The sequence below is a fragment of the Malaclemys terrapin genome, chromosome 10 (genome assembly GCF_027887155.1).
Source record: "Malaclemys terrapin pileata isolate rMalTer1 chromosome 10, rMalTer1.hap1, whole genome shotgun sequence".
In the NCBI taxonomy this organism is placed as follows: Eukaryota; Metazoa; Chordata; order Testudines; family Emydidae; genus Malaclemys; species Malaclemys terrapin.
In genome coordinates this window covers 39,227,607-39,255,101 of record NC_071514.1, presented here as the reverse complement: position 1 = coordinate 39,255,101, position 27,495 = coordinate 39,227,607, and the positions used below count along the sequence as shown (strand labels likewise).

Genomic DNA, 27,495 nt, shown 5'->3' with positions numbered 1-27,495 from the left:
CCGACCTGCCCTCCCTTTCCTGCTTGGTTCTCAGCACTGCACTCCCCAGACCAGTCAGAGCATCATGTACATGATCATTGGCCTCTGTTTTATGTAGCCTTTCCCATTGAGAGAATAGCTGGGTTAGCTGCTATGCCATTCTCTGCAGCACCTCCTGCTGGGAGAGACTGGGACTGCAGTGTGTTTAGCTTCCTGTGCTGCCCACCAGGGAGAGACGTCACTTTCCTGCTCCCAGGTGTGATTTCCCTGGAGAAAGGCATTTTGGCTTGGAGCTGCCAACCTCTTCCTCAGGCTGTATCTGAGCAGTTTGTTTTCTTGCTGGAGTGGGGTGCTGGGGAGGCCCTGTCTCACGCCTTTCACTTTTCTTTCATCAGAGGGCAGCTTTGCTCATATCTCTGGTTTGTTTGTTTTACACCCATATCTGCCCCTGTTGCCGTGCGTCACATTTTCCTTTCTAAGCTTAATTAGCCTCACCATGAATCTTCTGCCCCATGCTGGGTAAAGTTACTGGATCCCCTCTCCTAGCCAGGTCACAGAACTGCTGGGGGCTGAAGTGGGACTCTGACAGTGACAAAGGACGTAAAGCAGCTGGTGAAAGAGCAGGGGGCAGAGGGGGCATGTGGGAGTACAGAAGTGGGGCCATTGCAGTCGGAGGCAGTCTGTGCCAGGGGTTAGAGCACAGGCCCGAGAGCCAGGCCTTTTGGGTTCCGCTATTCCTGGCTCTGCCACTGACTCATTCTGTAACCTTATGCAAAAGCCCCTTCCCCTCTCTGTGCCTCAGTTTCCCAGTCTTTAAAAGGGGGATAACACCTCCCATCTTGGTAAAGTGCTTTGAGATCTAAAGCAAACTAAACCAGGCATGGGAGGGGGAGGAGATAGGGGGAGCAACACCCCCAGAGCCTGAAACAACACTAGCTCCTGCTGCATGTTCTGCCTTCCTGCCCCTCAGGTGGGGGCTGGGGAGCAATGGCTGTCCAGCTTCTGGGCCTGCTTCACTCTCTAGGGCTGCACAAAGGGAGAACTGGCCAGGATATGTGAGCAGAGGGCCTAGATCTCCCATCTCTCTGCTACCCACTCCATACCCCCCATTTACCGCTTTAGAGGAGGGAGGACAGTCAGCCACCCTCTCACTTGGCTCCTTCCCTCCATTATTTAAGCTTTAGTTTAAAACAAAGTTTCCCGCCCCTCTGCTTGCAGAGAAAACCTTTTGGGGGTGTGGTGCTGCCTGCCTGAGTCTGCAGCTAGCCAAACACTGGGCTGCGTTCTGCTCCCACTCGTCTGCATGTAAACTTGGTTCCAGGGAAGTCAATGGCACCGCACTGCTGTAAAGCCAGCGGGAGTTAGGTCAGACTTAGGCTACCTGGCTCTGAAAGAGGGGGGCCTTGATGCTGGAGACTAACAACAATTTCAACTCCCCCCCACTTATTTAGCCCGGTCTAGCAGAGGCTTGTCCTGGAGTATCTTAGATCTTCACTCCGCACCCCCCTGCCCCTGCCCCACATAACTCCTTTGCTTTGCTTTCCTCTGCACCACCCACTTTGGTAGGCCTTATTCATTTGGGCTGATGTGCTGGCTAATACCTGTGAAAGAAAAAATCCCAGCTTGGAGGTTTGTTTCCCTTGCTGCTACAGGCAGTAGCATCACCCCCAATGCAATTTCTCTCCTGATGTCTATTTCACAGGGCTGGGTGAAAGGGAATGGGAGATCAGTGGCAGGGGAAGTGGGAAGTACATCCATCACCACCACCTCTGCATGGCGGGTGGATGCTTCTAATGAGAGAGAGAGAGCCCAGGGGTATGTAAGTTTCCTCTGTCTGATGCTAGAAGCAGGGCAGCGGTGACCTCGTGGGAACAGATTGGCACAGAGGCAGCTGCTACTGTCTGGGAACTGCTGTGGAGCCGGGGCTCAGAGACGAGACAGAGCGATCCCGGCCCTCTAGGGAGAGAGCAGGGAAGTAGAGCAGAGACCACCAGCCAATGTCAGCTTAGTGCTCCAGACGGGAAGTGGGGAGATGCGTCCCTGGGAACAGAACGAGGATGGGAGAGTCTGGTTAAGAAAGTCAATTGAATCCCCATGCAGGGGGGATAAGAGTCCAGACCACCCTGTGCCAGGGTCCTTAAACCAGCTGGATTTGCTGCTCTGGGGAATTCCCCCTATATCGGGGAAATCCTGGCAGAGTCCATAGCGGGTGGTGTGGGGGGGAGGGTGTCTAGGCCATTCCCCGACGTGAGTCTCTGGTACCAGGGCATGTTGGAGAGAGGGGTCATGGCCAGCGTATTCCTGTGCACAGGCTATTCCCAGCCGTTGCAATGGTCCTTAGAGGCCAGACACAAGTGAGGGCAGGTCTTGGGGCTGATCTGCCCTGGGCCAGAGCCAAACTGACCCCCTAGCAACTTCAGTACAGGGGAGGCACCTTACCACCTTTCCCCACCACCCCCTCCGGGTCTGTGTGCTGAGCGCCCCTCCAGTGCCAGGATGAATTTGGCCCTTTGTGCCTCTGTTCTATGGTGATGGGCACTTTAAAAATGCTGAACAGAGAAGCAGGGAATGATCCTTGCCTAGCTCCATCAGCTGGTGCAGAAACCAGTTAGACTAGCAAGGTGCCCAGTTAAATCGCTGGCTCTGGAACCAGTTAGCACTGGATCCCATGCCCCACCCCCAAAAACCACCAAACAAACCTGCTGATACTGCAATCAGCTAATCATGAGTCACCAATGTACCAGCAGCCTGTCTGCTGTCTAAGGGTCTGATCCTGAGAAGGTTCCCAGTGCAACTCCTACTGCAATCATCTTGCAAACCCAGTCTTCCCTGCCCCCAGGCAGGAAGTGCCAGTCAGTGCAAAGGGGTGAGGGCTGCCATTTGTCTCAGGGACATAGGGAAGCTAATCTAGCTGCAGGCCTGGGGAGCAGCAGCAGTTGGAGATGAGTTTTATGAGGGCATAAGCTCCATGCAAACCATCCGGGCTGCAGAACCACAGCAATAACAGGGAACGTGACAGAAAAAGCAAGGGGATTTCGCTGAAATATGTTTCGTAAAGCCACTTTAATCCGCAAGGGGGGGGCTGTTAGAGACGTTCCTGGCATCTGCCTCCGCGGCAGTGGCATGAACTACAGTGGGACAAAGGGGGCTGATGAAATCTGAGGCAGCTGCAAGCACTGGGGAACTGCAGGGGAAAGGTTCAGTGGAAGGGAGAAGCCTTGTAGCACCCCAGAAGCAGACGCACTCAACTGGTAGCATGGAGGAGATGGTGGATTCTCTGTAACTTGAAGTCTTTAAACCATGATTTGAGGATGTCAGTAACTCAGAGATTAGGGGCCTATTACAGGAGTGGGTGGGTGAGGCTCTGTGGCCTGTTACGTGACGGAAGGTCAGACTAGATGATCATGATGGTCCCTTCTGGCCTTAAAATCTCTGCGTCTATGAGATGCGCTTCAGGAGAGAACTAGTCAACACCAGGAGCGGCGACAGGGTTTTTGCCGCCCTAGGCGACAGCGCTCCTCCTCAGAGCATTTGGCGCCCAGGGTCCTTCCACTCCGCATCTTTGGGGCACTTCGGCGGCGGGTCCCGGAGCAACTGAAGGACCCGCCACCAAATTTCTGCCGAAGACCCGGAGCGGAAGGATCCCACACCGCCGAATTTCCGCTGAGAACGGCAATATGCCGCCCCCCAAATCCTGCTGCCCTAGGCGACCGCCTAGGGTCACCTAGTGGAAGCGCCGGCACTGGTCAACATGTGCACCATTATGATTGCTGTTGTAATGGTGCCAAGAGGTGCTGGCCACGCAGGCAGCACCAGAGATCACTGCCTCAAAGAGCTGCCAGTCAAAATAAACAAGACAGACAAAGGAGGGGAGAAGAAACAGACATGCAGAGAGGGGAAGCGACTCACCGATAGGATGACCAGAAAGCAAGTGTGAAAAATCAGGACAGGGGGTGGGGGTAATAGGAGCCTATATAAGAAAAAGACCCCAAAATTGGGACTGTCCCTATAAAATCGGGACATCTGGTCACCCTACTCCCCAAGGTCACCCCGCGGACCAGTGGCAGGGCCTGGAACAGAACCCAAGTCTCTTTGTCCAGCGCCCTAACCAGTAGACTGCACTGCCTGCTGAATTTCTCTCTCAAGCATTTTAAAAGTGTGTCCCTCCCCAGACCCTGAGCACTCCAGGACGAGTCACACAGGGCCAGAGTGGTGAATAAGGACCGCGCATTCCAACTCTGTGACTCAGGGACGTTCTCTGACCCTGGGGATGCTGTCTAGTACAGAGTGCTGGGAATCAGCAACTGAAAGAGCCCTCCAGTCACTGGTTAACCAATTGGGCCTGGCGGGGAGGCTGATTACCAGCTTAGATTGGGGCTGGAGTAGCTAATGAGCTAATTAGCTCATTAATAAGGAAACTGGATAAAAGCGCAGGGGAAGGAAGTACATGGAGGGTGATGGCAGTGAGCTGAGCCAAGCCGGGCCTGACAAAAGGGAGTTCTCTGGTGGAGTCACCTCTTCGCCCCCCCCCACCTTTGGAGGAGGGCTAGTAAAACCAGAGGCCATTGTAAATCCTGTGCCTGCACAAGTTGGAGAAGGTGATGAGGTGAAACACTGCGCGTAAGCTGCACCGTGGTATCTACACAAGAGAAGGTCTGTGCGTGTGCGGAGCAAAGAGAACAGGAGCAGGGCGTGCCCCGTCACAAGGCCCAACAGGCACTGCTCTCTAGTCACTTGGGCCTCAAAGGTATTTAGGTGCCATTGGAAGTTAGGAGCTGAAATGCCTTTGAGCAATGGCTCTTAGCCTTTCCAGATTACTGTTCCCCTCTCAGGAGTCTGATTTGTCTTGCGTACCCCCAAGTTTCACCTCACTTAAAAACCACTTGCTTACAAAATCAGACATAAAAATACAAGTCTCACAGCACATGATCACTGAAAAATGGCTTCTGTTCTCATTTTTACCATATAATTACAAAATAAATTGATTGGAATATAAATATTGTACTTACATTTCAGTGTACAGTATCTAGAGCAGTATAAACAAGTCATTGTCTGTATGACATTTTAGTTTGCACTGACTTTGCTAGTGCTTTTTCTGTAGCCTGTTGTAAAGCTAGGCAAATCTCTAGATGTACCCCCTGGACGACCTCTGCGCACCCCCAGGGGTGAGTGTACCCGTGGCTGAGAACCACACTGCCTTTTGAGGACCTTCCTGGGACACTGTCCATTGACTTCTTGTGGATCTGATGCTTGGTCTGTTTGCTGAATTGGCCGCACCTACCCTACTAGTCAACAGGGGGAGGGGCAAGTCTAGTCCTTCTTGCCATCAGGGGGAGTGGGCTGGGGGAAACAGTTTCCCTCTTGTGCGGGGTGATGGAATGGGGGGAGGGACGGCTGGCTGATGGGTCAGCGGCAGAGAGCTCGGCAAAGCAGCTCGTGGGGCAGGGGTTGCAGCTTCAGGGCCGAGTCCTTGGGGGGAGACACTTGGCAAATGCTGCTGAAATTCATCCTGCATTGGAGAGGGGACCCAGCTGAAGAGGCAGGAGATCCTGTTCTTATACACCCATCCCCTTAGCACCCCGCTCTCCCACCCCTGGTGTACCATGGGGCGGGCGAGAGCCTGGTAGGGCGGAGGCGATGCCGGCAGCCCCTCGGGAGCTGTGTGTTCGTGTGCCCATCTAGCAGAATGCGGAAAGGGGCAGGAAATAGACAGACCATCTCTGGGGAGGCAGTGATCCAGCATCCGTGTCAGTGACACTACCCTAGCTGCTGGGCTGCGCAGGCTCAGTCCGGGTGAGGGGTATGCTGGTGGTGGCGGCATTGCCAGCCGATCTGAATTCTGGGCAGATGTGCAGAGCCCACTGGGGGAAGGGTGTGGCCACAGATTTCAGAAATCAACTCATTCCTGGGGAACATGGAATGAAAACCAGAGTGCCGGTGAAAGGGTCAAAATGAGACTGCTGGCTGGGGACCTCTGGACCGGTCCCACTGCTATTTATCAGCCCGGTCTGGATTAGTGCTAGCAGCCTGTAGATGAAACAATCCACTGCCCAATACCAACCCCCTGCCCTGCCCCGCCCCCTGCTCTGGCTTTAAGTTCTCTGTGCCTCCTGCTGAGCCGGGTCCTTGCCCTGCCTGGGCTGCTACTGCCGAGCTGTGGTGCGTCACTCCAGGCAGGGTCCAGCCCAGCAGAGTGGAGATGTCTGTGACATAATTCAATTAAAAGCAAAAGCCGTGTTCCCACAGAGTCGGGGGCAGGGAGGAGCCTGTGGTTTGTTTTCTCAAACCCTCTGTGGAGACACTTTAATTAAAATGACCTTCCAGTCCCCCCAGCCTCACAATGCACCTCGAGGTCTGGCACTGGTGCCTACACATGGCTTTAACCCTTTGTGCCTCCACAGCCTGGGCCCTGAACGTCTCTCCTCACTGGCCCAGTCGCTCCCCCGAGTTCCTGCCCAAAGATTCTCCTCTCGGCAGACCTGGACTCTGGCGTTCTGTTCTTCACACAGAGGCCAAGTTCCTGAGAGCAGCTGTGCAGGCCAGAGAGGGGCGCTTCACCCAGCGTTTATCTGTTGATACACCCTGGCCTTCCACAGCCTTTCCGCTCTCTAAACCCCATCCCCCTATTACAGTGTGGTCTCATTTACGCAGATAGCATTGTGTGAGCTCCTGATCTGCTTGCCTGTCTGTCTAGGATACAGCCCTCATCCCCCAAATCTCTAGGCACCTCCTGAATGTTTGCGCTGTTAGCCTCACAGTACACTTCAAAGATAGGGCAGCATGATTAGCCTCACTTTACAGCTGGGGAAACTGAGGCACAGTGAGGCTAAGTGACGGAACCAGAGTCACACAGGGAGTCTTGTGGCAGAGCTAGGAACCCTCAGTCCAAATCTAGTGTCTTAACTACAGGATCATTCTTCTGCATTCTCTGCCAGGCAAAAGAATTTTGCTGTCACACTGGGGGGCAACCTGATTGACGTCACTGGGAATGCTTCAGTGTAAATCTACTGCCCAGCACCCCGAGCGAGGGGAATATGGAGCCTCCCCTCAAGAATGGGTGCTGCAGCCATGGTGCCCCCTCCCAGCTGGTGTGAGAGGGAGGACTGGAGCAGACCTCTCTCCAGATCCCATCTGTGTGCTACCAAGCACAGAGGTCCATAAAGCTGGGCTTTGAGTGGCCTTCTCAGCTCCTTCTTTCTCCACCCCCAGCACCGTGGGTCCACACTGAGAATGGAATTTGGCCTTCATTGTTTACCCCCCACCCCCAGTTCAGAATCAGCTGCAAATAGAGCGTGTTGCCCTCTCCAGGTTGGTCATTGGAAGGCTAAATGAAACAGCACCCAGCACGAATGTGTGCCAGAGCTCACCCTTTGCTCCATACCTAGGGCGTATCTACACTTGAAACGCTACAGCTCCAGCAGCACCACTGTAGCACTTCAGTGTAGACGCCCCCTAAGAGGCAGTAGCTAGGCTGATGGAAGAAGAATTCTTCCGTCAACCTAGTGCTGTCTACGTGGGGACTTAGGGATTTTCCCACCCCTGAGTGATGGAGCTGGACCAAGCTAATTTGCTAGTGCAGGCCAGCCCAGATCACCAGCCAACCATAACTTTCTGCCTTTGGACTCAGTCATTTGGTACTTCCCCCTCGCTGGAGCTATACTTTCTGCCTAGAATTGGGATGGGTCCTTTTCAAACATTGTCCTCTGGGATGAAAGCATCACACGACGCTCACACTGTGACTACCCCAGTGATGACTCTGGAAGTTCTCACTGTCTTGCTTGGGACAGTCTTGCCTAGGATATCATCACACTGCATCACACCAAACTAGGGAGGGGAGATCCATTGCATTCCCCTCCTCCACCCATTCTGTAATCGCGCGGCAAGGTCCGATCTCAGTAAGGCTGTTCTGCAGCTGAGGCTGCACGGTGCTGCCTAGCTAAGTTGCCCTCTGCCACAACCTCCCTACCCCTCCTCCTCCTCCTTTGGGTGCTGTACTGAGATCTGGGCTGGGGTCAGCTGACTCTGCCAGGAGGAGCGAAGAAGTTGTTTCAGCTGGGCACAGAGACCACCATGACTATGGAAACTCTAGAGCAGAGGTGGGCAAACTACAGCCCGTGGGCCACATCCGGCCCACAGGACCCTCCTGCCCGGCCCCTGAGCTCCTGGCCTGGGAGGCTTGCCCCCGCTGTTCCCCCTTCCCCACAGCCTCAGCTCACTGTGCCGCCGGCACAATGCTCTGGGTGGCGGGACTGCAAGCTCCTGGGCAGTGCAGCTGCAGAGCCGGGGCCTGACCTGGTGCTCTGTGCTGCGCGGTGGCGTAGCTGGCTCCAGCTGGGTGCCACAGCTGTAGCTCCACCAGTCACCGGTGCTCCAGGCAGCACGGTAAGGGGGCACGGAGCAGGGGGGGTTGGATAGAGAGCAGGGGAGTTTGGGGTGGTGGTTGGGGCACGGGTTCCAGGCGGGCAGTCAGGAAGGAGCGGGGGGTTGGATGGGGGGCAGGGGGCTGTCAGGGGACAGGGAACAGGGAGAGGGTGGATGGGGCAGGGGTCCCGGGGGGGCTGTCAGGGAACAGGGGGGTTGGATGGGGCAGGAGTCTGGGGGGACATCAGGGGGCAAGAAGTGGGGGGGCGGATGGGGGCAGGGCCAGGGCTGGGCTACGTCTGGCTGTTTGTGGAGTCACAGGCTCCCCTAACCGGCCCGCCATATAACTTCCGAAACCCGATGTGGCCCTCGGGCCAAAAAGTTTGCCCACCCCTGCTCTACTGCATCGGTGCGTAATGCATATGGACGTGCTATGGGATTGAGAAGGGACGTTGGCTGCATTTGGGCTAGATTCCAATCCCCGCCCCACTTTTTGCCTGAACTGAAGGGGAGGATGCTCAAGGCCTTTCTTTTGGGGATAGTGTTAGGGAGCAGCTAGAGCCAGCGGAGCTCACCCTTCACCTGACCCCCTTCTCAGCTACGTGCACAATCCAGCTGTGAAGAGACTCCTGGCTAAACCCTCTGGACCAAGGCCTCCCATCACTCACTTGAACGTGGAGGCTGAAGTGCCCTCTGGCTCCAGGAGAGGAATAGTCTTTCTAAAGCAGGGCTGGGAGCTATTGGTGGAGCAAAGTTGGGAGGCTAAGAAGAAAGGGTCTGACCTGGAGACGTGCCAATGGGAGATGTGGATGCTTAGCTCTTCTCAGGATCAGGCCCTAGCTTAAGACCAGATCTTAGTCCCCACTGAGCCAGCTTGGCACCAGTCTGGTGGCACAAAGCAGGCTCCAGGCCTGTTTCGCCACTTACCTGGAGATTTTCCTGGCACAGGGGAAATCGCTGTGTGGACAAGAGTCAGTATAGCCAGCTCTATGCTAACCCCTCCTGCCACCCCAGCACAGGGGTGTGGCTGGGGTAGAAGCAGGGCTGGAGCAACCCATTAGGCGACCTAGGCGGTCGCCTAGGGCACTACAATTTGGGGGGCGACAACCGCGGCAGTATTTTGGCGGCGGGACCTTCCGCCGCCTCTGTGGGGGGCGGCATTTCGGGGCAGGACCTTCCGCTGCCTAGGGCGGCAGAAAAGCTGGCGGCGCTCCTGGGTAGAAGGACCGAGCAGGACCGGCTCTAGGTTTTTTGCTGCCGCAAGCAAAAAAAATTTTGGCTGCCCACCTCTCCCCCCCACTGCACCCTCCTGCGGCCCCAGCCCTGGGTCACTGGTAACTCGCTCCCAGGGTGGGTCATTCAGCAGGAATTTTCGATGTGCACAGAACACAGACAGGATTGGTTCCCATATGGTTACAGAACTGCAGTAAAGCGGAACAATATTCAGCTTGTGTGATTGAAGGCTATCTGGATGCATATTATAAGACTGTCCTACATAAATGAGGAAAAGTTGAGGTGCCTTTATTATTCTTTTGTTCCACTCTTTGTTTCTATGGGGAATTTGCCAATGCAATATCACTGTCTTCCTTTTAAAAAAATAAAACTAAAACTTAATAATAATAATAAAAAAAAGGCAATGGCTGTTGAAAATAGCAATTCCACTGGGAAGCATTTCTTGCTCAATTTATTCTACTTTTTCTACAGCAAGTTACAGTGGATCAGTATATTTGATTTGGGAGAAATGAAGTAACAGCCGCCCAAACTGAGCTTGAGCACTCCTTAATTTTGAGGGTGTTCAAATCTGGAAGGCAGGTGCTGGATTCCCTTTCTGAATATTAGCTAAATCTGGAAAAGAAAAGTCAATTTCTGCATCCATGGCTCAGAAGTGTAAATCCTCCTACGTGCCTGGTACTGTATCTAAAGCTGCCCAGTTTAGTAGAGCCTCCCCTCCCTTACTTTTCATTTTAAATTCTAGTGGGATCCACGTACCTGCCTTGCTAGGCTTCAGATAGAGAAGTGCAATGTCCATTTAGTCCACCCAATTCTTTCTTTGGGGAAGAGCCCAGGCTGGGGCAGCAGGAGGTGCAGGTGGGGGCCAGAGCAGGGGCAGCAGGGAGTGCGGGGGGGGGGGGGGAGGGGGAGAAGAGCCCAGGGCTGGGATGGCAGGAGGGGGCAAGGGCTGGGATGGCAGAAGATGCAGGTGGGGGGAGAACCCAGGGCTAGGGCAGCAGGGGGTGTGGGCAGGGGAGAGTCCAGGGCTGGGGCAACACAGGGATGCGGGGGGAGCCCAGGGCTGAGGTGCGGGGGTGGCAAAAAACCTAGAGCTGGCTCTTTTCCTACCATTTACAGCAAGCTGTAGCGTGAGGTTTCAGTTCTTCACTCCTTTCCACTCCCTTTCTTGTTAATTGCGGCCGAGGGAATGCTGCGAAATGTAGTTCTTTCCCTGCTCCAGGGCTGGCTCTATAGGCAGGGAGCTAACCAAGGAACTACAGCTCCCAGGGCCCCCTGTTGGTTCTCAGCTCCCATGCTGGATTCTTGTGCCCCTGCAAATTTGCTGCCCCAAGCACCTGCTTGCTTTGCTGGTGCCTAGAGCCGGCCCTGGGACCAAGGCCTGAGCTGCTGTGCACCAGCAATGCAGTCACTGCCTGAGCTCACCTTGGACCAACTGTAGGGTTACCATATTTAACAAATAAAAAAAGAGGATCCTCCACAGGGCCCTGGCCCTGCCCATTTCCCACCCTCAGCCCCGCCCCAACTCTGCCCCTTCCCTGCCCCAACCCCGCCCCTTCCTCCCTCCCACTCCCAGCCACGTGAAAAGGGCTGCCCGAACGCTACCGGCTTCACGGTTTGCCGGGCAACCCCCAGACCCTGCGCCCCCGGCCAGCGCTTCCCCAGCACAGCTGGAGCCCGTGAGGGGAAGCGCCCAGTTGGGGGCGCAGGGTCTGGAGGCTGCCCGGCAAACCGTGAAGCCAGTAGCGCTTGGGCTTCGGGCAGTCCCTATGCCTCCGGACCCTGCGCCCCTGGCCGGGCACTTCCCTTCCCAGGCTCCGGCGGCACAGGGTCTGGAGGCATGGGAGCTGCCTAAAGCCCGTAGCGCTTGGCTCTTAAACAGAGCCGAAGAGTCGGGGAGGAGCAGAGCCTCCGGCCGAGGCGGCTCTGCTCCTCCCGACTCTTCGGCTCTGTTTAAGAGCTGAGCTGCCCGAGCGCTACCAGCTTCGGGCAGCCCCCATGCCTCCGGACCCTGCACCGCCGGAGCCCGGGAGGGGAAGTGCCCAGCCGGTGGCTGGGGTCCGGAGGCAAGGGGGCTGCCTGAAGCCCATAGCGCTCGGGCAGCTCGGCTCTTAAACAGAGCCGAAGAGTCAGGGAAGGAGCAGAGCAGCCGCGGGAGGGGAAGTGCCCGGCCGGCATTTTCCCGGACATGTTCGGCTTTTTGGCAATTCCCCCCGGACGGGGGTTTGATTGCCGGAAAGCCAGACATGTCCGGGAAAAAACGGACGTATGGTAACCCTACCCAACTGTGAGGCTGTCTTGAGTTGGGGACTGGACTGGCAGAAAAATCCTGCTCCAGCTGCTTGCTCCCAGCTACGCCGGGTACTGCAGGGTGGGTGCCAAGGACCTGGCCCAGCAGCTCTTCCAGATTGCAGCATCAAGGGTGCTGAGGCCAGCCTTCAAGCTGGAGCTGAAGAGGGGACTGCGAGAATATGTGATGCATGTCAACTGGGGGGGGGGGGGGGGGGCTATGCTGATTCAGCATGCCCCGAATCAGCGTTCGGGGGGAGCCCCAGCCAAGCCCAGCCCTGCCTGTGACTCTGAAGCCACTGCTGAGAGAAGCAGCAAATGCCCACTGGAATAACCCCCCCACCCTCGCTCCCCCTCTGTGTCTCTGCACAATTTCACTAATTAAAATGCTGGAGCCCAGCTGCTGCAGTAATGAAAGAGTTCAGGGGAAGCTCGGCTCGGCAGGGCCCTGCAAGGTATTTGGCCCTGCTCCCAGCCAGCCCTGTAATCATCGCTGACTCAGCAGGCAACTTGGGCAAAGGTTCATCCAGTCAGTGACAGGGAAGGCGGTGGGGGGGGGTTGCTTGCTTCCAATTTCCGCTCCAGCCCTGGTGACAGCATGCAGAAACCTCAGGGGTCTGCCCAACAGACTAGGTAGCAAGACATTGTCCATTCCGGGGGCTGCCCGCCAAGATCAGAACACTGGATTGGGAGAGGCGACTCTATCCCACTCCAGTTCCACCCTTGTGCTTTGCAATAGTAACTTCTCAGCCTCTCCTCCTGCAAGGGGGCTAGTTAGTCACAACAGGCATCTGAACCTCTCCACATAATCACTCAGTGTTTGTGCTTCTCTCCTCTCCTCTTACTTCACATTCCTTCAGTGGCTCACGGAGTGGGGTCTTCTCCTCCCTCAGCCTGGGTGTCCCACAAGGATCTGTCCTCCTCTTCTCTCTTTACCCGTTGCCTCTGGGGGATCTCAACCACTCACATGGCTTCAGCCACTGTCTTTATGCCAGTGACTCATAACTCTACCTCCCCTCTCCTGACCTGCCTCTCTCCATCCAATCCGCATCTCGCCCTCTGCTGAGACTGAACTGATCGCCCCATCTTCCCTCCCTAACCTTCCCCGTTTCCTCTATCCTTACTGATCACACCCCCAACCCCTCTGACACTCAGGCCTTGGGGTCCTCTTTGACTCCTCCCCCTCTCCTTTGCCCCACCCATCATTGTGGGGTGTCCCAAACATGCTGCTTCTTCCTCTGGATAACATTAGCGATGTTGGCACAGGGCTACTTGGGGATGGTAGTTATTGATTTCATTTATTGATCTGAAATATAATAATTTTGACTGTATCTGCTATCCCCTTCCCTAACGCAGCCTCGGATACAGCTTTATACAAGTTTTTGTAAGGCCGAAAGGGACTGTTTGGATATGTTCTCTGACCTACACGGCACAGAGTATAGCAATTGACTTAGTGATTCCTACACTGAGCCCAATAACTTGCAGTTTAACTAAAGCAGGGGGTAACATCTTCCTGGCTGCGCTGCCCCAGTCATGTTTCCATGTAGACACTCACTGCAGCGACCGGAAGGGTTCTCCTGTCCCTGGAGTTCAGGGATTCTCAAACTTCATTGCACCGCAACCCCCTTATGACAACAAAAATGACTCCACGACCCCAGGAAGGGGGACTCAAGCCTGAGCCCACTGGAGCCCTGCCACCCTGGGTAGGGGGTCCAAAGCCCAAGCCCAAGGGCTGAAGCCCTGGGCGGGGGGCCTGTAACCTGAGCCCTGCTGCCCGGAGCTGAAGCCAAAGACCGAGCCCCACTCCCCAGGGCTGAAGCCTTTGCTTCAGCTTTGGCCCCAGGCAGCAGGGCTCGGGCTTCAGCCCCGGGCCCCAGCAAGTCTAAACACCAGCCCTGGCAACCCCATTAAAATGGGGCCGTGACCCACTTTGGGGTCCCGACCCACAGTTTGAGAACCGCTGCTTAATTCACACACCCCACGAGAGGCAGTAGCTAGTTCAACTTCCATTGACCCAGCACTGTCTGCACCAGTGGTTACATCAGCTTAACTATGTTGCTCGGCATTGTGGCTTTTTACACCCCTGAGAGATGCAGCTGTGCTGATGTCAGTTCCCAGTGTCGGCCAGCTCTGCATGACCTAGTGGCCAAGTCACATTTACACATGTGATTTAAGAGCCTAAGGGCTTGGCTTCACTCAAAACTCCAAAGCGCTGCTGCGGGAGCGCTCCCGCGGCAGCACCTTGAAGTGCGAGTGTGGTCACAGCGCTCTTCCAGCTCCGCAGGTACTCCACCTCCCCGAGGGGATTAGTTTACAGTGCTTGGAGCACGGCTCCCAGCGCTGGGGGACTGTTTACACTGGTGCTTTACAGCGCTGTAGCTTGCTGCGCTCAGGGGGGTGTTTTTTCACTCCGGTGCAGGCAGCATTAGGTCAATGGAAGAATTCTTCCATCGACCTGGCAACCACGGAGGTGGATTACCTATGCCGGTGGCAGTACCCCTCCCATCAGTGTAGATTGTGTCTATACTGAGCCGCTACTGCGGCGTAGACAAGCCCAGAGTGTCGCTAACTTTCATTAAAACTCAAAGTACTAAAGCCCAGGTCCTCAAGGGTATTTAAGCTCTGAACTCTCATTGATTTCAGTGGGAGTTAGACACCTAAATACCTTTTAAAATCTGGCACTAAGTCACTTTTGAAATGGGACGTAGGCTCCTAAACCACTCAGATGCCTTTGAATATACTCTCTATATGTGTGTGTGTGGACAGCACCTAGCGTATTGCAGGGGCGGCGCGACTACAAATCTGCTGGATCAAACAGCGGGAGTTTGCCTGGGAGTTCGCGTGGGGAGAGCGCACTGAGGCTTTCATCTGCAGGTTTCTCCGAGTAGTTCCTGCAACAGTTGAGGAAGCTCTTAAGAGGACGGTGATATGGAAGGTGAGCGATCAGCTGTTGTAACCTGCACAGGTTGTGCCATGTTTGTCTTTCTTCCGCAGGACAGAAGCGACTTTGTCTGCACAAAGTGCAAGCTGGTCTCCATATTGGAGGAGAAGGTTCGAGGGCTGGAGAAACAAGTATCGACTCTGCGTTGCATAAGGGAAAATGAAGATTTCCTGGACAGACGTCAGGAGATGCTTCTACGGCCACAATGTTCTGAAGATTCAGAGCAGGCACAGCAGGGACAGAAGGATTGTGAGGAGGTTTGGCAGCATGTGACCTCCAGAAGAAGAAAGAGGAGCGTCCATGCACCAGCAATGGAGATACAGGTGAGCAATCGTTTCCATGTTCTCTCTACAGGTGCTAATGCGGAGAGTGGACTAGATGGCCCATCTGAGGGAAGGGAGCAGAAGGAGACTCCACCGATTGGAACGCAAAAGATGCACTGTCCTAGGGATGGGGGTTCCACGACCACCACTCCCAAGAGGAGGAGGAGGGTGGTGGTGGTCGGGGACTCCCTCCTCAGGGGGACTGAGTCATCTATCTGCCGCCCTGACCGGGAAAACCGAGAGGTCTGCTGCTTGCCTGGAGCTAGGATACACGATGTGACGGAGAGACTGCCGAGACTCATCAAGCCCTCGGATCGCTACCCCTTCCTGCTTCTCCACGTGGGCACCAATGATACTGCCAAGAATGACCTTGAGCGGATCACTGCAGACTACGTGGCTCTGGGAAGAAGGATAAAGGAGTTTGAGGCTCAAGTGGTGTTCTCGTCCATCCTCCCTGTGCAAGGAAAAGGCTGGGGTAGAGACCGTCGAATCGTGGAAGTCAACGAATGGCTACGCAGGTGGTGTCGGAGAGAAGGCTTTGGATTCTTCGACCATGGGATGGTGTTCCAAGAAGGAGTGCTAGGCAGAGACGGGCTCCACCTAACGAAGAGAGGGAAGAGCATCTTCGCCAGCAGGCTGGCTAACCTAGTGAGGAGGGCTTTAAACTAGGTTCACCGGGGGAAGGAGACCAAAGCCCTGAGGTAAGTGGGGAAATGGGATCCTGGGAGGAAGCACAAGCAGGAGAGCGCAACAGGGGAGGACTCCTGTCTCATGCTGAGAAAGAGGGACGATTGTTGAGTTATCTTAAGTGCCTATACACAAATGCAAGAAGCCTGGGAAACAAGCAGGGAGAACTGGAAGTCCTGGCACAGTCAGGGAACTATGATGTGATTGGAATAACAGAGACTTGGTGGGATAACTCACATGACTGGAGTACTGTCATGGATGGATATAAACTGTTCAGGAAGGACAGGCAGGGCAGAAAAGGTGGGGGAGTTGCGTTGTATGTAAGAGAGGAGTATGACTGCTCAGAGCTCCGGTATGATACTGCAGAAAAACCTGAGAGTCTCTGGATAAAGTTGAGAAGTGTGAGCAACAAGGGTGATGTCGTGGTTGGAGTCTGCTATAGACCACCAGACCAGGGGGATGAGGTGGACGAGGCTTTCTTCTGGCAACTAGCAGAAGTTGCTAGATCACAGGCCCTGGTTCTCATGGGAGACTTTAATCACCCTGATATCTGCTGGGAGAGCAATACAGCGGTGCACAGGCAATCCAGGAAATTTTTGGAAAGTGTAGGGGACAATTTCCTGGTGCAAGTGCTGGAGGAACCAACTAGGGGCAAAGCTTTTCTTGACCTGCTGCTCACAAACAGGGAAGAACTAGTAGGGGAAGCAAAAGTGGATGGGAACCTGGGAGGCAGTGACCATGAGATGGTCGAGTTCAGGATCCTGACACAAGGAAGAAAGGAGAGCAGCAGAATACGGACCCTGGACTTCAGAAAAGCAGACTTTGACTCCCTCAGGGAACAGATGGGCAGGATCCCCTGGGAGAATAACATGAAGGGCAAAGGGGTCCAGGAGAGCTGGCTGTATTTTAAAGAATCCTTATTGAGGTTGCAGGAACAAACCATCCCGATGTGTAGAAAGAATAGTAAATATGGCAGGCGACCAGCTTGGCTAAACAGTGAAATCCTTGCTGATCTTAAACGCAAAAAAGAGGCTTATAAGGAGTGGAAGATTGGACAAATGACCAGGGAGGAGTATAAAAATATTGCTCAGGCGTGCAGGAGTGAAATCAGGAAGGCCAAATCACACTTGGAGTTGCAGTTAGCAAGAGATGTTAAGAGTAACAAGAAGGGTTTCTTCAGGTATGTTAGCAACAAGAAGAAAATCAAGGAAAGTGTGGGCCCCTTACTGAATGAGGGAGGCAACCTAGTGACCGAGGATGTGGAAAAAGCTAATGTACTCAATGATTTTTTTGCCTCTGTCTTCACGCACAAGGTCAGCTCCCAGATTGCTGCACTGGGCAGTACAGCATGGGGAGAAGGTGACCAACCCTCTGTGGAGAAAGAAGTGGTTCGGGACTATTTAGAAAAACTGGACGTGCACAAGTCCATGGGGCCGGATGCGCTGCATCCGAGGGTGCTAAAGGAGTTGGCGGGTGAGATTGCAGAGCCATTAGCCATTATTTTTGAAAACTCATGGCGATCGGGGGAGGTCCCAGATGACTGGAAAAAGGCTAATGTAGTGCCCATCTTTAAAAAAGGGAAGAAGGAGGATCCGGGGAACTACAGGCCAGTCAGCCTCACCTCAGTCCCTGGAAAAATCATGGAGCAGGTCCTCAAGGAATCAATTATGAAACATTTAGAGGACAGGAAAGTGATCAGGAACAGTCAGCATGGATTCACGAAGGGGAAGTCGTGCCTGACTAACCTAATTGCCTTCTATGATGAGATAACTGGCTCTGTGGATGAGGGGAAAGCAGTGGATGTCTTATTTCTTGACTTTAGCAAAGCTTTTGATACTGTTTCCCACAGTATTCTTGCCACCAAGTTAAAGAAGTATGGGCTGGATGAATGGACTGTAAGGTGGATAGAAAGCTGGCTAGATCGTCGGGCTCAACGGGTAGTGATCAATGGCTCCATGTCTAGTTGGCAGCTGGTTTCAAGTGGAGTGCCCCAAGGGTCGGTCCTGGGGCCGGTTTTGTTTAATATCTTTATTAATGATCTGGAGGATGGTGTGGACTGCACTCTCAGCAAGTTTGCAGATGACACTAAACTAGGAGGCGTGGTAGATACACTAGAGGGTAGGGATCGGATACAGAGGGACCTAGACAAATTAGAGGATTGGGCAGAAAAAAAACTGATGAGGCTCAACAAGGACAAGTGCAGAGTCCTGCACTTAGGACGGAAGAATCCCATGCACTGCTACAGACTAGGGACCGAATGGCTAGGTAGCAGTTCTGCTGAAAAGGACCTAGGGGTCACAGTGGACGAGAAGCTGGATATGAGTCAACAGTGTGCTCTTGTTGCCAAGAAGGCTAACGGCATTTTGGGCTGTATAAGTAGGGGCATTGCCAGCAGATCGAGGAACGTGATCGTTCCCCTTTATTCGACATTGGTGAGGCCTCATCTGGAATACTGTGTCCAGTTTTGGTCCCCACACTACAAGAAGGATGTGGAAAAATTGGAAAGAGTCCAGCGGAGGGCAACAAAAATGATTAGGGGTCTGGAGCACATGACTTATGAGGAGAGGCTGAGAGAACTGGGATTGTTTAGTCTCCAGAAGAGAAGAATGAGGGGGGATTTGATAGCAGCCTTCAACTACCTGAAGGGGGGTTCCAAAGAGGATGGAGCTCGGCTGTTCTCAGTGGTGGCAGATGACAGAACAAGGAGCAATGGTCTCAAGTTGCAGTGGGGGAGGTCCAGGTTGGATATCAGGAAAAACTATTTCACTAGGAGGGTGGTGAAACACTGGAATGCGTTACCTAGGGAGGTGGTGGAGTCTCCTTCCTTGGAGGTTTTTAAGGCCCGGCTTGACAAAGCCCTGGCTGGGATGATTTAGCTGGGAATTGGTCCTGCTTTGAGCAGGGGGTTGGACTAGATGACCTCTTGAGGTCCCTTCCAACTCTGATATTCTATGATTCTATGATTCTATGAAAAGGTACGTCTAGGGTGGCGTGTAGAGTACGGACACTGCACACCCATGGGTGTCTATAGCATGTAGATGGTGTGGCACGACTTAGGGGGGTGGAGTGCCCTACACGCCTGAATCCCCCAGGGTACATACCCTACATGGCTCTCTGCCCACCCAAGCAGTGACTCCCGTCTACACTGCTGTTTGTAGCAGTGCAATGTCCTGCTGCCTCCCACCCCTTCCAGAGCCTTTCACTGTGACGTGTAGTCACACACTGCAGTGACAAGTGGGATGCAGCCTGCCTTTCACTGCGGCACGTTGGTACTCAACACGCCACCATAAGAGTGGACATAGCCAAAGAGAGACCCAAGGATTCAGTGCAATGGGCACAGAGTTGCCATGTGCGTCTGCAATCTCTCTTTCAGCGAGTGGCTGGGTGTATTCAGCTCTCTCCCAACACTCCACACTGCACTATTTCTCCAGTCTCCAAAGGCTCAGGAATTCCCTTGGCGATGCAGAAAAAATGCTGGAGTGTCTGCCTTAAAAAATGCCTTTGCAATGACTGAAGGCTGCCAAGCACTGCTCTCCTCAGACCGTTTTCAACTGGAGATGACGCCGGTCCGAGGGAAGCTGGCCACATCTGGTGCTCAGCTGAGCTGCCTCGGAGAGACATATGGTTTGGGTTTGGACACTTCAGACCTCCTGTTTCTGGTACAGGATTAGTGATCTCAATAGGGCTATAGATCACACACGGCACCTCAGTGCACGAAGCCCTGACTGGGGAAGAGAGAGACTCATGCCCAGGAGGGTTTCACTGGAGAAGCTCTGGGTAATAACAATAATACTGTGAGTGTTTTATCTGAGAGTCTCAAAGCACTTTACAAATATTAACTCATTAAGCCCCGGAACGCCCTCATGAAGTCCCTGATCCTGCATTCCTCACACATTCACACTCTCCACAGTCAGTGGGCTGGACCCCTCAGCATAGCTCTACTGGAGTCCTTGAGCAACGCTGATTTACACCAGCTGGGGCTCTGCCTGGGCGTTGTGACTATGCAGGATCAGACCCCTTGTGGTGCAGTTATTATCCCCATTGTACAGCTATGGGAACTGAGGCACAGAGAGCAGAAGGGACTTGCCCTTGGTGCGAGAGTGGAAGAACCAGAAATAGAAACCAAGCATCCTGGCTCCTGTTTCCCCGGATTTAACCATTAGATTACACTCTGTCACAGTCGTTCTATCCTGAGAGCTGTGACCTGTTTGTTTATCCTCATTATAGGAAAGACAAAGCCTTCTAGATGCCCCCCAATTTCAAAATCCTTGGGGTGCTACATATGCCTCCCCTTTCCCATCCTGAGTTTCCAGATGGGCACATGACTTACCGTAAGCATGTGGCCGGTGTCCCGCCTGCTCCTGTGCAGGAATATTCCACGGTCAGGATTTTATTCTCGGGACAAGATTCGCTGCAGGAAAGATGAAGGAGGAGTTTAAGTCTAGTTTGTTCCTTCCATATTGGATCACAGGCTGCCTTGGTTCCTAAAGCCACCTCAGCCTGTCCCACCTGAGCGTCATAAGCACCAGTCAGTAGACATGGTTTGGTGGCTTTTGCTCACTGGTCTCGGGTCTGGAGTGACATGAGGGCCTTAAGGTTGTATTTGTCAGAATTAACTGTCCCTCCAAACAGACCACATCACAAGCAAGTGCCCTTGGATACTTGTGACCTGAGTAGGGTTACCATATTTCAGCAAGCAAAAAAGAGGACGGGAGGAGCCCCGCCCCTGTCCTGCCCTAGCCCCGCCCCATCCTGCCCTAGCCCCGCCCCTGCTCCTCCCACTTCCCCCCTCAGAACCTCAACCCTCCCCCCCCGCTCCTTGTCCCCTGACTGCCCCCTCCTGGGACCCCTGCTCCTAACTGCCCTCCAGAACCCCACCCCCTACCTAAGCTTCCCTGTTCCTTGTCCCCTAACTGCCCCCTCCTAAGACCCCCCCCAAATGCCCACCAGGACCCTACCCCCTACCTGTAACCTGACTACCCAAAACCTTATCCACACCCCCAGAAAGCCCCCCCGAACTCCCGACCCCCCCCGTCTCTTGACTGTCCCCTCCAAAACCTCCCTTCCCCTTCTCCGATCCCCTGGCCCCCTTGTTGTTGGCCTTCGCCTAACGTCTCTGTGAACTTGCTCAGGAACTGCCTGAGCCGCTCGTCCCGGCAGGCTGGGCAGCAGTGGGGGAGGAGCTCCAGACTTCCGGAGCCGATCTGCGAATGCAGGGAGGGAGGGAGGGAGTGATTTCTGCTGCAGGGGGGAGGAGGAGGAGCTCTCTCTGGCTGTCGGAGCCCCATGTAAGTGGCACCATCCGGCCAGCTGCACTGTTAGCCGCGCGTGCTCTGCATGGGGGGGAAGTCCGGACATTTACAAATTCCCCCCGACGCTATTTTTAGCTCAAAAAGCCAGACATGTCCGGGGGAATCCGGACGAATGGTAACCCTAGACCTGAGAGGCTAGTCAAATTTTGGTGCCCTAACTGCATCGACCTAAGCACTATGCCTCTTGCGGAGGTGGAGTGATTAGGTGGGTGTAGTGGGCGACTTACATCAGCGGGAGCAACGTTGTAGTGTAGACACTTAGAGTTAGGTCATCATAGGGCAGCTTACGTCAACTTAACTCTGTAGTGCAGACCAGACCTAGGCTTTCTTGTTTTTTTCCTCTCTGTTCTTGGGTGTGTCCTCAATATCAGTGTGATCTCTCGCACACCCATACAAACCTACCCCAAGCAATACTCAGCCCAGAAGTGCCTGGGCGGGTTCACACACACCTTTGTCTTAGGTGGCATTTATGTTTACAGTTATGTTAACAGAAGGATGAGTTCACACCTACCAACCTCAATGAGTTTTTAACCCAACGCATGATAAGGTTTCACCCAGTTCATAACAATACGCTGCTCTTGGCAAGGGCTCCTAGCCAGTGGCATGCCTGCCTTTACCTTGCTATTAGCTCATAGTTAAGGTTAAGGTTTTGTCAAGGTTATTTTTAGTAAAAGTCAGGGACAGGTCATGAACAATAAACAAAAATTAATGGAAGCCTGTGACCTGTCCCTGACTTTTACTAAAAATAACTGTGACAAATGGAGCTGACAGGGGGAGGACTGAAGCCTGAGTGGAGGAGCAGGGGGGATGAGAGCCCAAGCTCCACTGCAGAAGGGTGGGGGTGGTCCAGCACCTGCCACCTGGGCAGCTGGGAGTTGCTGAGGCCCCCCACAGCCCATGGCAGTTCAGCGCTGTGGGGGCTGCGGTGCCTGGGGGGGCTGGGAGCTCCAGGGTGCCATTGCCACCCACGGCAGCTCAGAACTCTAGGGTCCCTGCTGGCTGACAGCTCTGGCCCTCCACCCCAGGGCTGGTGGAAAATGTCACCGAGGTCTCTGAAAGACACAGAATCTGTGACCTTTGTGACATAATCTTACCCTTACCCATAGTGACCTGACATGATCTGCTAGCAACATGCTGCTCGGACTGGGAAGCTACATTCTAGCGCTCTAGCTAGAGTCTTCTAGCCCTAGCTAACGGCATCCCTTCAGTGCTTAGTGATCTTCTAGCCCTAGGTGGTATCGTACCTGCTTTGTCTGGTGATCTAGTCACATGCCTGCCTTTGATAGTGAGTGAGCTCTAGCTAACATCATGCTGGTTATAGCTAGTGATCACCAGCCCATGAAGATGTTGCTACACTAGCTAGTGAACAATCAAAGTGAATTATTGCTATTATTAGAACTGCCAAGCCTGGGGAGAAGGTGGTGGCTGTTCTTTATGGTATCTTGTTAGTTTTTTGGTTAATAAAACCTAACTCCCAGGGTAGGGGGGAGTTTTGATTCCCCAGTATATGGATTGTGTCTAGGAGCAGGGCGGGAAAGGTAACTTGTCTTTGACTAAGAGTGCTCATGAGTTTCAAAGGAAGGGTGTGTGTGTGGGTGGGTGTGTGTGTGTGAGAGAGCGAGAGAGAGATGCACTGGTGGTGTTGCCAGCCCCAAATGTTAAACAAGCAGGAGTCCATCCCCCAAAATTCATGAGAGGCTTAAATATCATAAGAGTTTTTTTAAAGTAATAAATATGGGGTTCTTTCTATCTGCCTTCTGGTTTATCAGCCTGGGGCGGGGGGTGCCCTCAAGTCACGTTTTCAAACTTTCCTGGGCTACAATCTTACTTTTTTAAAACAAAAGCTGAGATTTTCATCGGAACTAGGGCTTTAAACAAAACCTCCAATATTGCGAGAGTTGGCAATGCTGCACTGGGTCAAAGTCATCCTGGCATCACTCCATTGCTGTGATGCTTCCTCCGCAACTCACAGGAACCTCCTTGAAACGCTCTCTAAACTCCATCCAACCCATTTTGTCCTGCCATTATGAAAGTCACTAAGTTCCCCCTCCAGGCAACTGTTAAACCCTCTGGCTGGACTCCTTGGTAACATCTGAGCCAGCTGCAGCAGTGACAACCCTGAGGGGGGTCTAAGAGTGGCCCGGAAAACCACACCGACTCACGCCATGCGGTGGTTTGGGAGCTGGGTAAGGCGGAGTGTTCATGTGTCATGGGGAGGAGAGGAAGTTGTTGTGCTGCTGCGGGTAGGAGGTTTGGCAGCACTGGCCCCATCAACACAACTGGCGTGTCTGAAACATCTTTTGCAGATATTTTTTTGACAGGCATAAGGAGATGTGTCATTGCTTCCAGTTAGTCCATTGTGCAACTCCAGGAAAAACAATTTACTTGGAGGCTCCACAAAACGTGCCGCAAGGGATGGAGGGTCGGCGCCTCAGCTGCTGTATGTTGGCATAGATCCACTGAAGTCGACAGAGTGAGTGTGTCTGTTTACGCCAAGGGAGGATCTGGCCCTTAGCAAATACTTTGGTGTTTATGTCCTTAGCTATAAATCATTCTGCTCAGACAGGCTGGCTGTCTGTGTGTCTTGCAGATGAGTGGGATCTTTCTCTCTCTCTCTCTCTCTCTCTCGTTCTGCAGCACCGAACATGTTAACAAAACAGATGTGTCTGATTTGGGGCCTCGCTCTTATCCCCAGGTTGACACTGGTGTAACCCCACTGACTGTAAGGGAGTTATGCCTGATTTACCCTCCTGTAAGTGAGAAGAGAATCAGAGCCCAAACCTGAAGTCCTTCCTCCCTCAGAATTCCCATGGGGTCAGATCCAGACCTGATGGAAGCAGATGCAGTGTCAGTGGGGTCACTAGAGTTAGTCCCTCTTAAACCAGGCTGGAATTCAGCTCCCTGACCTCAGTTACAAATGCTGAAGAGGTAAGTAAAGGTGTTTGTGTGCAAAGCCTGTTCCAAGCACGCCTTCAGGGGGACAAGAACCACATGGCCCCGGGGTTTTTCCTCCCCGGGATGGGCAAAGGCATGTGGTAATCCAGACACTGGAGGCTGCAGTAGCTTTTGATGATAAACTCTTTGGGGCAAGGGCTGTCTTCAGACACCTCTGTACAGCCCTTAGCGCAATGGGGCCCCGCTGAGCTCAGTTTAGTCCAGTCCCCCATTTGTCCACATTACAAAGCAACCAAACACCTCATCCTTGGCACAATTGTCAGTCCGTGCTGCACTCTGATGCTGTAGGGCCAGACTGAGCTGCATAGGGGCTCGGAGCTCTGAGCTGCAGAGGGGCTCTGGGGATTAGTAACAGGGACTGGATCCCTTCGCTGCCAGATCATTAGTTCAGCGCTGGCCCAGGTTGCAAGCACTGAAAGTCATTTACCAGCTGAGGGCTGCTCAGTGGCATATGCAAAATGGGTCCAGTTCCTAGGGCACAACTGCCAAATGCAATTAACGCTAATTGGCAACCCCTTGGTGGCCCTCCCAGAAGAGAGGCTAGGGACTGAATGCACAATGGAGACTGAACTCTTTCTTCTCTCCTCACTCAAGAGGTAGGGAAGCTCTTGCTGCCAGGGCCCATGCTGTGCCTGCCTGCCCTATAGACAAATCCACAGAGGACTGTCATCTACAGGGCTATTGTCAGCCCAGCACTAAATGCACCTTTAAACAAAACCACACAAAGCATTGACCTACAGTGAAAGAGCTGCAATAGGACCCAGGACTGGAATAGCAGGGGGCTGCAGGTGAGGACTGGGGGGCACTGGCAGAGCTGGGGGGGGGTCTGGGACTGGAATAGCAGGGGGCTGCAGGTGAGGACTGGGGGGCACTGGCAGGGCTGCGGGGGAGCCAAGGACTGGAATAGCAGGGGGCTGCAGGTGAGGACTGGGGGGCACTGGCGGAGCTGGGGTGGGGAAGCCCAGGACTGGAATAGCAGGGGGGCTGCAGGTGAGGACTGGGGGGCACTGGCAGAGCTGGGCGGGAGCCCAGGACTGGAATAGCAGGGGGCTGCAGGTGAGGACTGGGGGGCACTGGCAGAGCTGGGGGGGGGGAAAGCCCAGGACTGGAATAGCAGGGGGCTGCAGGTGAGGACTGGGGGGCACTGGCAGAGCTGGGGGGGAGCCCAGGACTGGAATAGCAGGGGGCTGCAGGTGAGGACTGGGGGGCACTGGCAGAGCTGGGGGGAGCCCAGGACTGGAATAGCAGGGGGCTGCAGGTGAGGACTGGGGGGCACTGGCGGAGCTGGGGGGAAGCCCAGGACTGGAATAGCAGGGGGCTGCAGGTGAGGACTGGGGGGCACTGGCAGAGCTGGGGGGGAGCCCAGGACTGGAATAGCAGGGGGGCTGCAGGTGAGGACTGGGGGGCACTGGCGGAGCTGGTGGGGAACCCAGGACTGGAATAGCAGGGGGCTGCAGGTGAGGACTGGGGGGCACTGGCGGAGCTGGGGGGGAACCCAGGACTGGAATAGCAGGGGGCTGCAGGTGAGGACTGGGGGGCACTGGCGGAGCTGGGGGGGAACCCAGGACTGGAATAGCAGGGGGCTGCAGGTGAGGACTGGGGGGCACTGGCGGAGCTGGGGTGGGGAAGCCCAGGACTGGAATAGCAGGTGTTGGCTCAGCCCCAGGAGCTCAGTGGCTCTGAGGACAAGTGGCAGGTGCCAGTCACCAGAGACCTGTGTAAGCAGAGTCCCGTCGGGATCGCCAGTGACCTGCTCCTGGCGCTGGGGCGCGCTGGGGTGCCGGGAACTGGCGCGGGGGCAAGGCGGGAGGTGCCGGCTAGTGGCCGAGAAGCTGCGCCCGGCCCGTCACGCTCCTTACGGGAAGGAGCCGTTCGAGCTCCCCAGGCGGGCCGGAGCGCAGAACTGCGGGGGTGTTCGCAGGGCAGAGCAAGGAGCAGGCTCGGCTGCGCTGGGGCGTGCGGTTCCCGCACTGCGCCCCCGACCCGCCCCACACACCCCAGCCAGGGGGCTCTCTGCTCCCCAGCGGCAGCCCTGGGCTTGCCTCTGCGCCCGGCCCGCCGGCCCTCGCCCCGCAGCCCCAAGCGCCCCGCATCTCACCTCTTCCGATCCCCGGAGAGCGGCGGGAAGGGGCCGGAGAGCAGGGAAGCGAAGAGCAGCTCGGCTTCCAGCAGGCGCAGCATCGCCCTGGACTCCCTCCCCCGGGCAGCCCCTCACAGCCGGGCCATGCGGGACCCCGCAAGGGGCTGGCGGCTCTGGAACAGCTCGGCTTCTCCCGTTGCTCCCCCGGGCCGGGGACCCCTGCCTGGCAGCCCGGCGCCCAGACGCGGCTCCCAGTCCCTGCGCAGGGTGTCACAGCTCCGCTCTCTCCTCGTCTATCTGCCCGTCTGACTCGACCGCCCTGCAGCCTGGCTCCCTCGGCCGAAGACAGAGTTCAGCCCTCCTCGGATCCCTGCCTTCTCCTGCGCTCGCCGCTTCGCCCTCGCCTTTTGTGTCCTGGCCGAGAGCCCCCTCTCCTGGTGCCAAGGCTGCGTCCCTCTCCACCAAGACCTGCCCAGCGCCCGCAGCTTCTCCAGGCCCGCCAGCTCTCCCTGGAGCATCCTTCTGCCAGCCTAGCCCGGATCTTGTTTAATTTTCAGGAGCTCTCCGGAATCGTGCCTGGATCTTGCTACATCTTAATCCTCTCCCCGTGCGGGGATACCGGTGATGAGCCTGCAGCCAAACAGGGAACTGCCCAGAGGTTATGGGCCTCAACGGGTAGAGTGACCAGATGTCCCCATTTTATAGGGACAGTCCCAATTTTTTTTTTCTTATATAGGCAGGTATTACCCCCCAGCCCTGTCCCGATTTTCACACTTGCCCTCTGGTCACCCTACCAACGGGGCATGTACAGTTAAAATGGGCGCCAAAGCCATGTAGAGTGGGAGTAGAGACTAGCACTGAGGGAGGAATGGTAGCACATTTTCACCCCCTTTAGCACCACTTTCCAGAACGGTGTAAAGGGACCTTTGAGGAACTGAGAGTCAGACCCAGCACAGGCATTGGGCATGGCACTAGGGAGAGGAATGGGCTATGAGGGGCCTGGTTCTCCTTTCCCACGGGTGTAAATCAGGCCGAACTCCCCTGGAGTTGGTGGAATTTCATCCCTGTCTGGGCACAGGGGGGAGGGCCCATGCAACTGAGGTGCATTATTGTCCTAATGATTGATCTTGTCTCCAGTCAGGACAAATACAAAACTCCCAAGTTCAGCTCGGAGCACCTTGCTGATCATTTGAAACTAGGAGACCAGGATGGCAAACATCTGCTCACTCCTTCCACCAGCCAGGGGCATCCAATCAAACACCAACACCTCCATGGCCTAGCCTTGATCCCCTGCCTCTCTGCAAAGGCCAGCTGAATCAAATGGGCCTTGCCCTTGAC

General features: G+C 54.7%; 1 protein-coding gene across 1 annotated transcript in view; it reads right to left on the bottom strand.

The window, feature by feature from the left end:
* LOC128844459 (collagen and calcium-binding EGF domain-containing protein 1-like) overlaps nucleotides 1–26,524 on the bottom strand; it is a 40,817-nt gene extending 14,293 nt beyond the window's left edge. The window contains exons 1-2 of the mRNA XM_054042212.1: nucleotides 26,176–26,524; nucleotides 20,141–20,221 (exon numbers count right to left, since the gene is read on the bottom strand). Coding sequence (XP_053898187.1) covers nucleotides 20,141–20,221; nucleotides 26,176–26,258 — 164 coding nt within the window. The 5' untranslated portion in view covers nucleotides 26,259–26,524. The remainder of the gene's footprint in view (nucleotides 1–20,140; nucleotides 20,222–26,175) is intronic.
* Nucleotides 26,525–27,495: the final 971 nt, after the last annotated feature.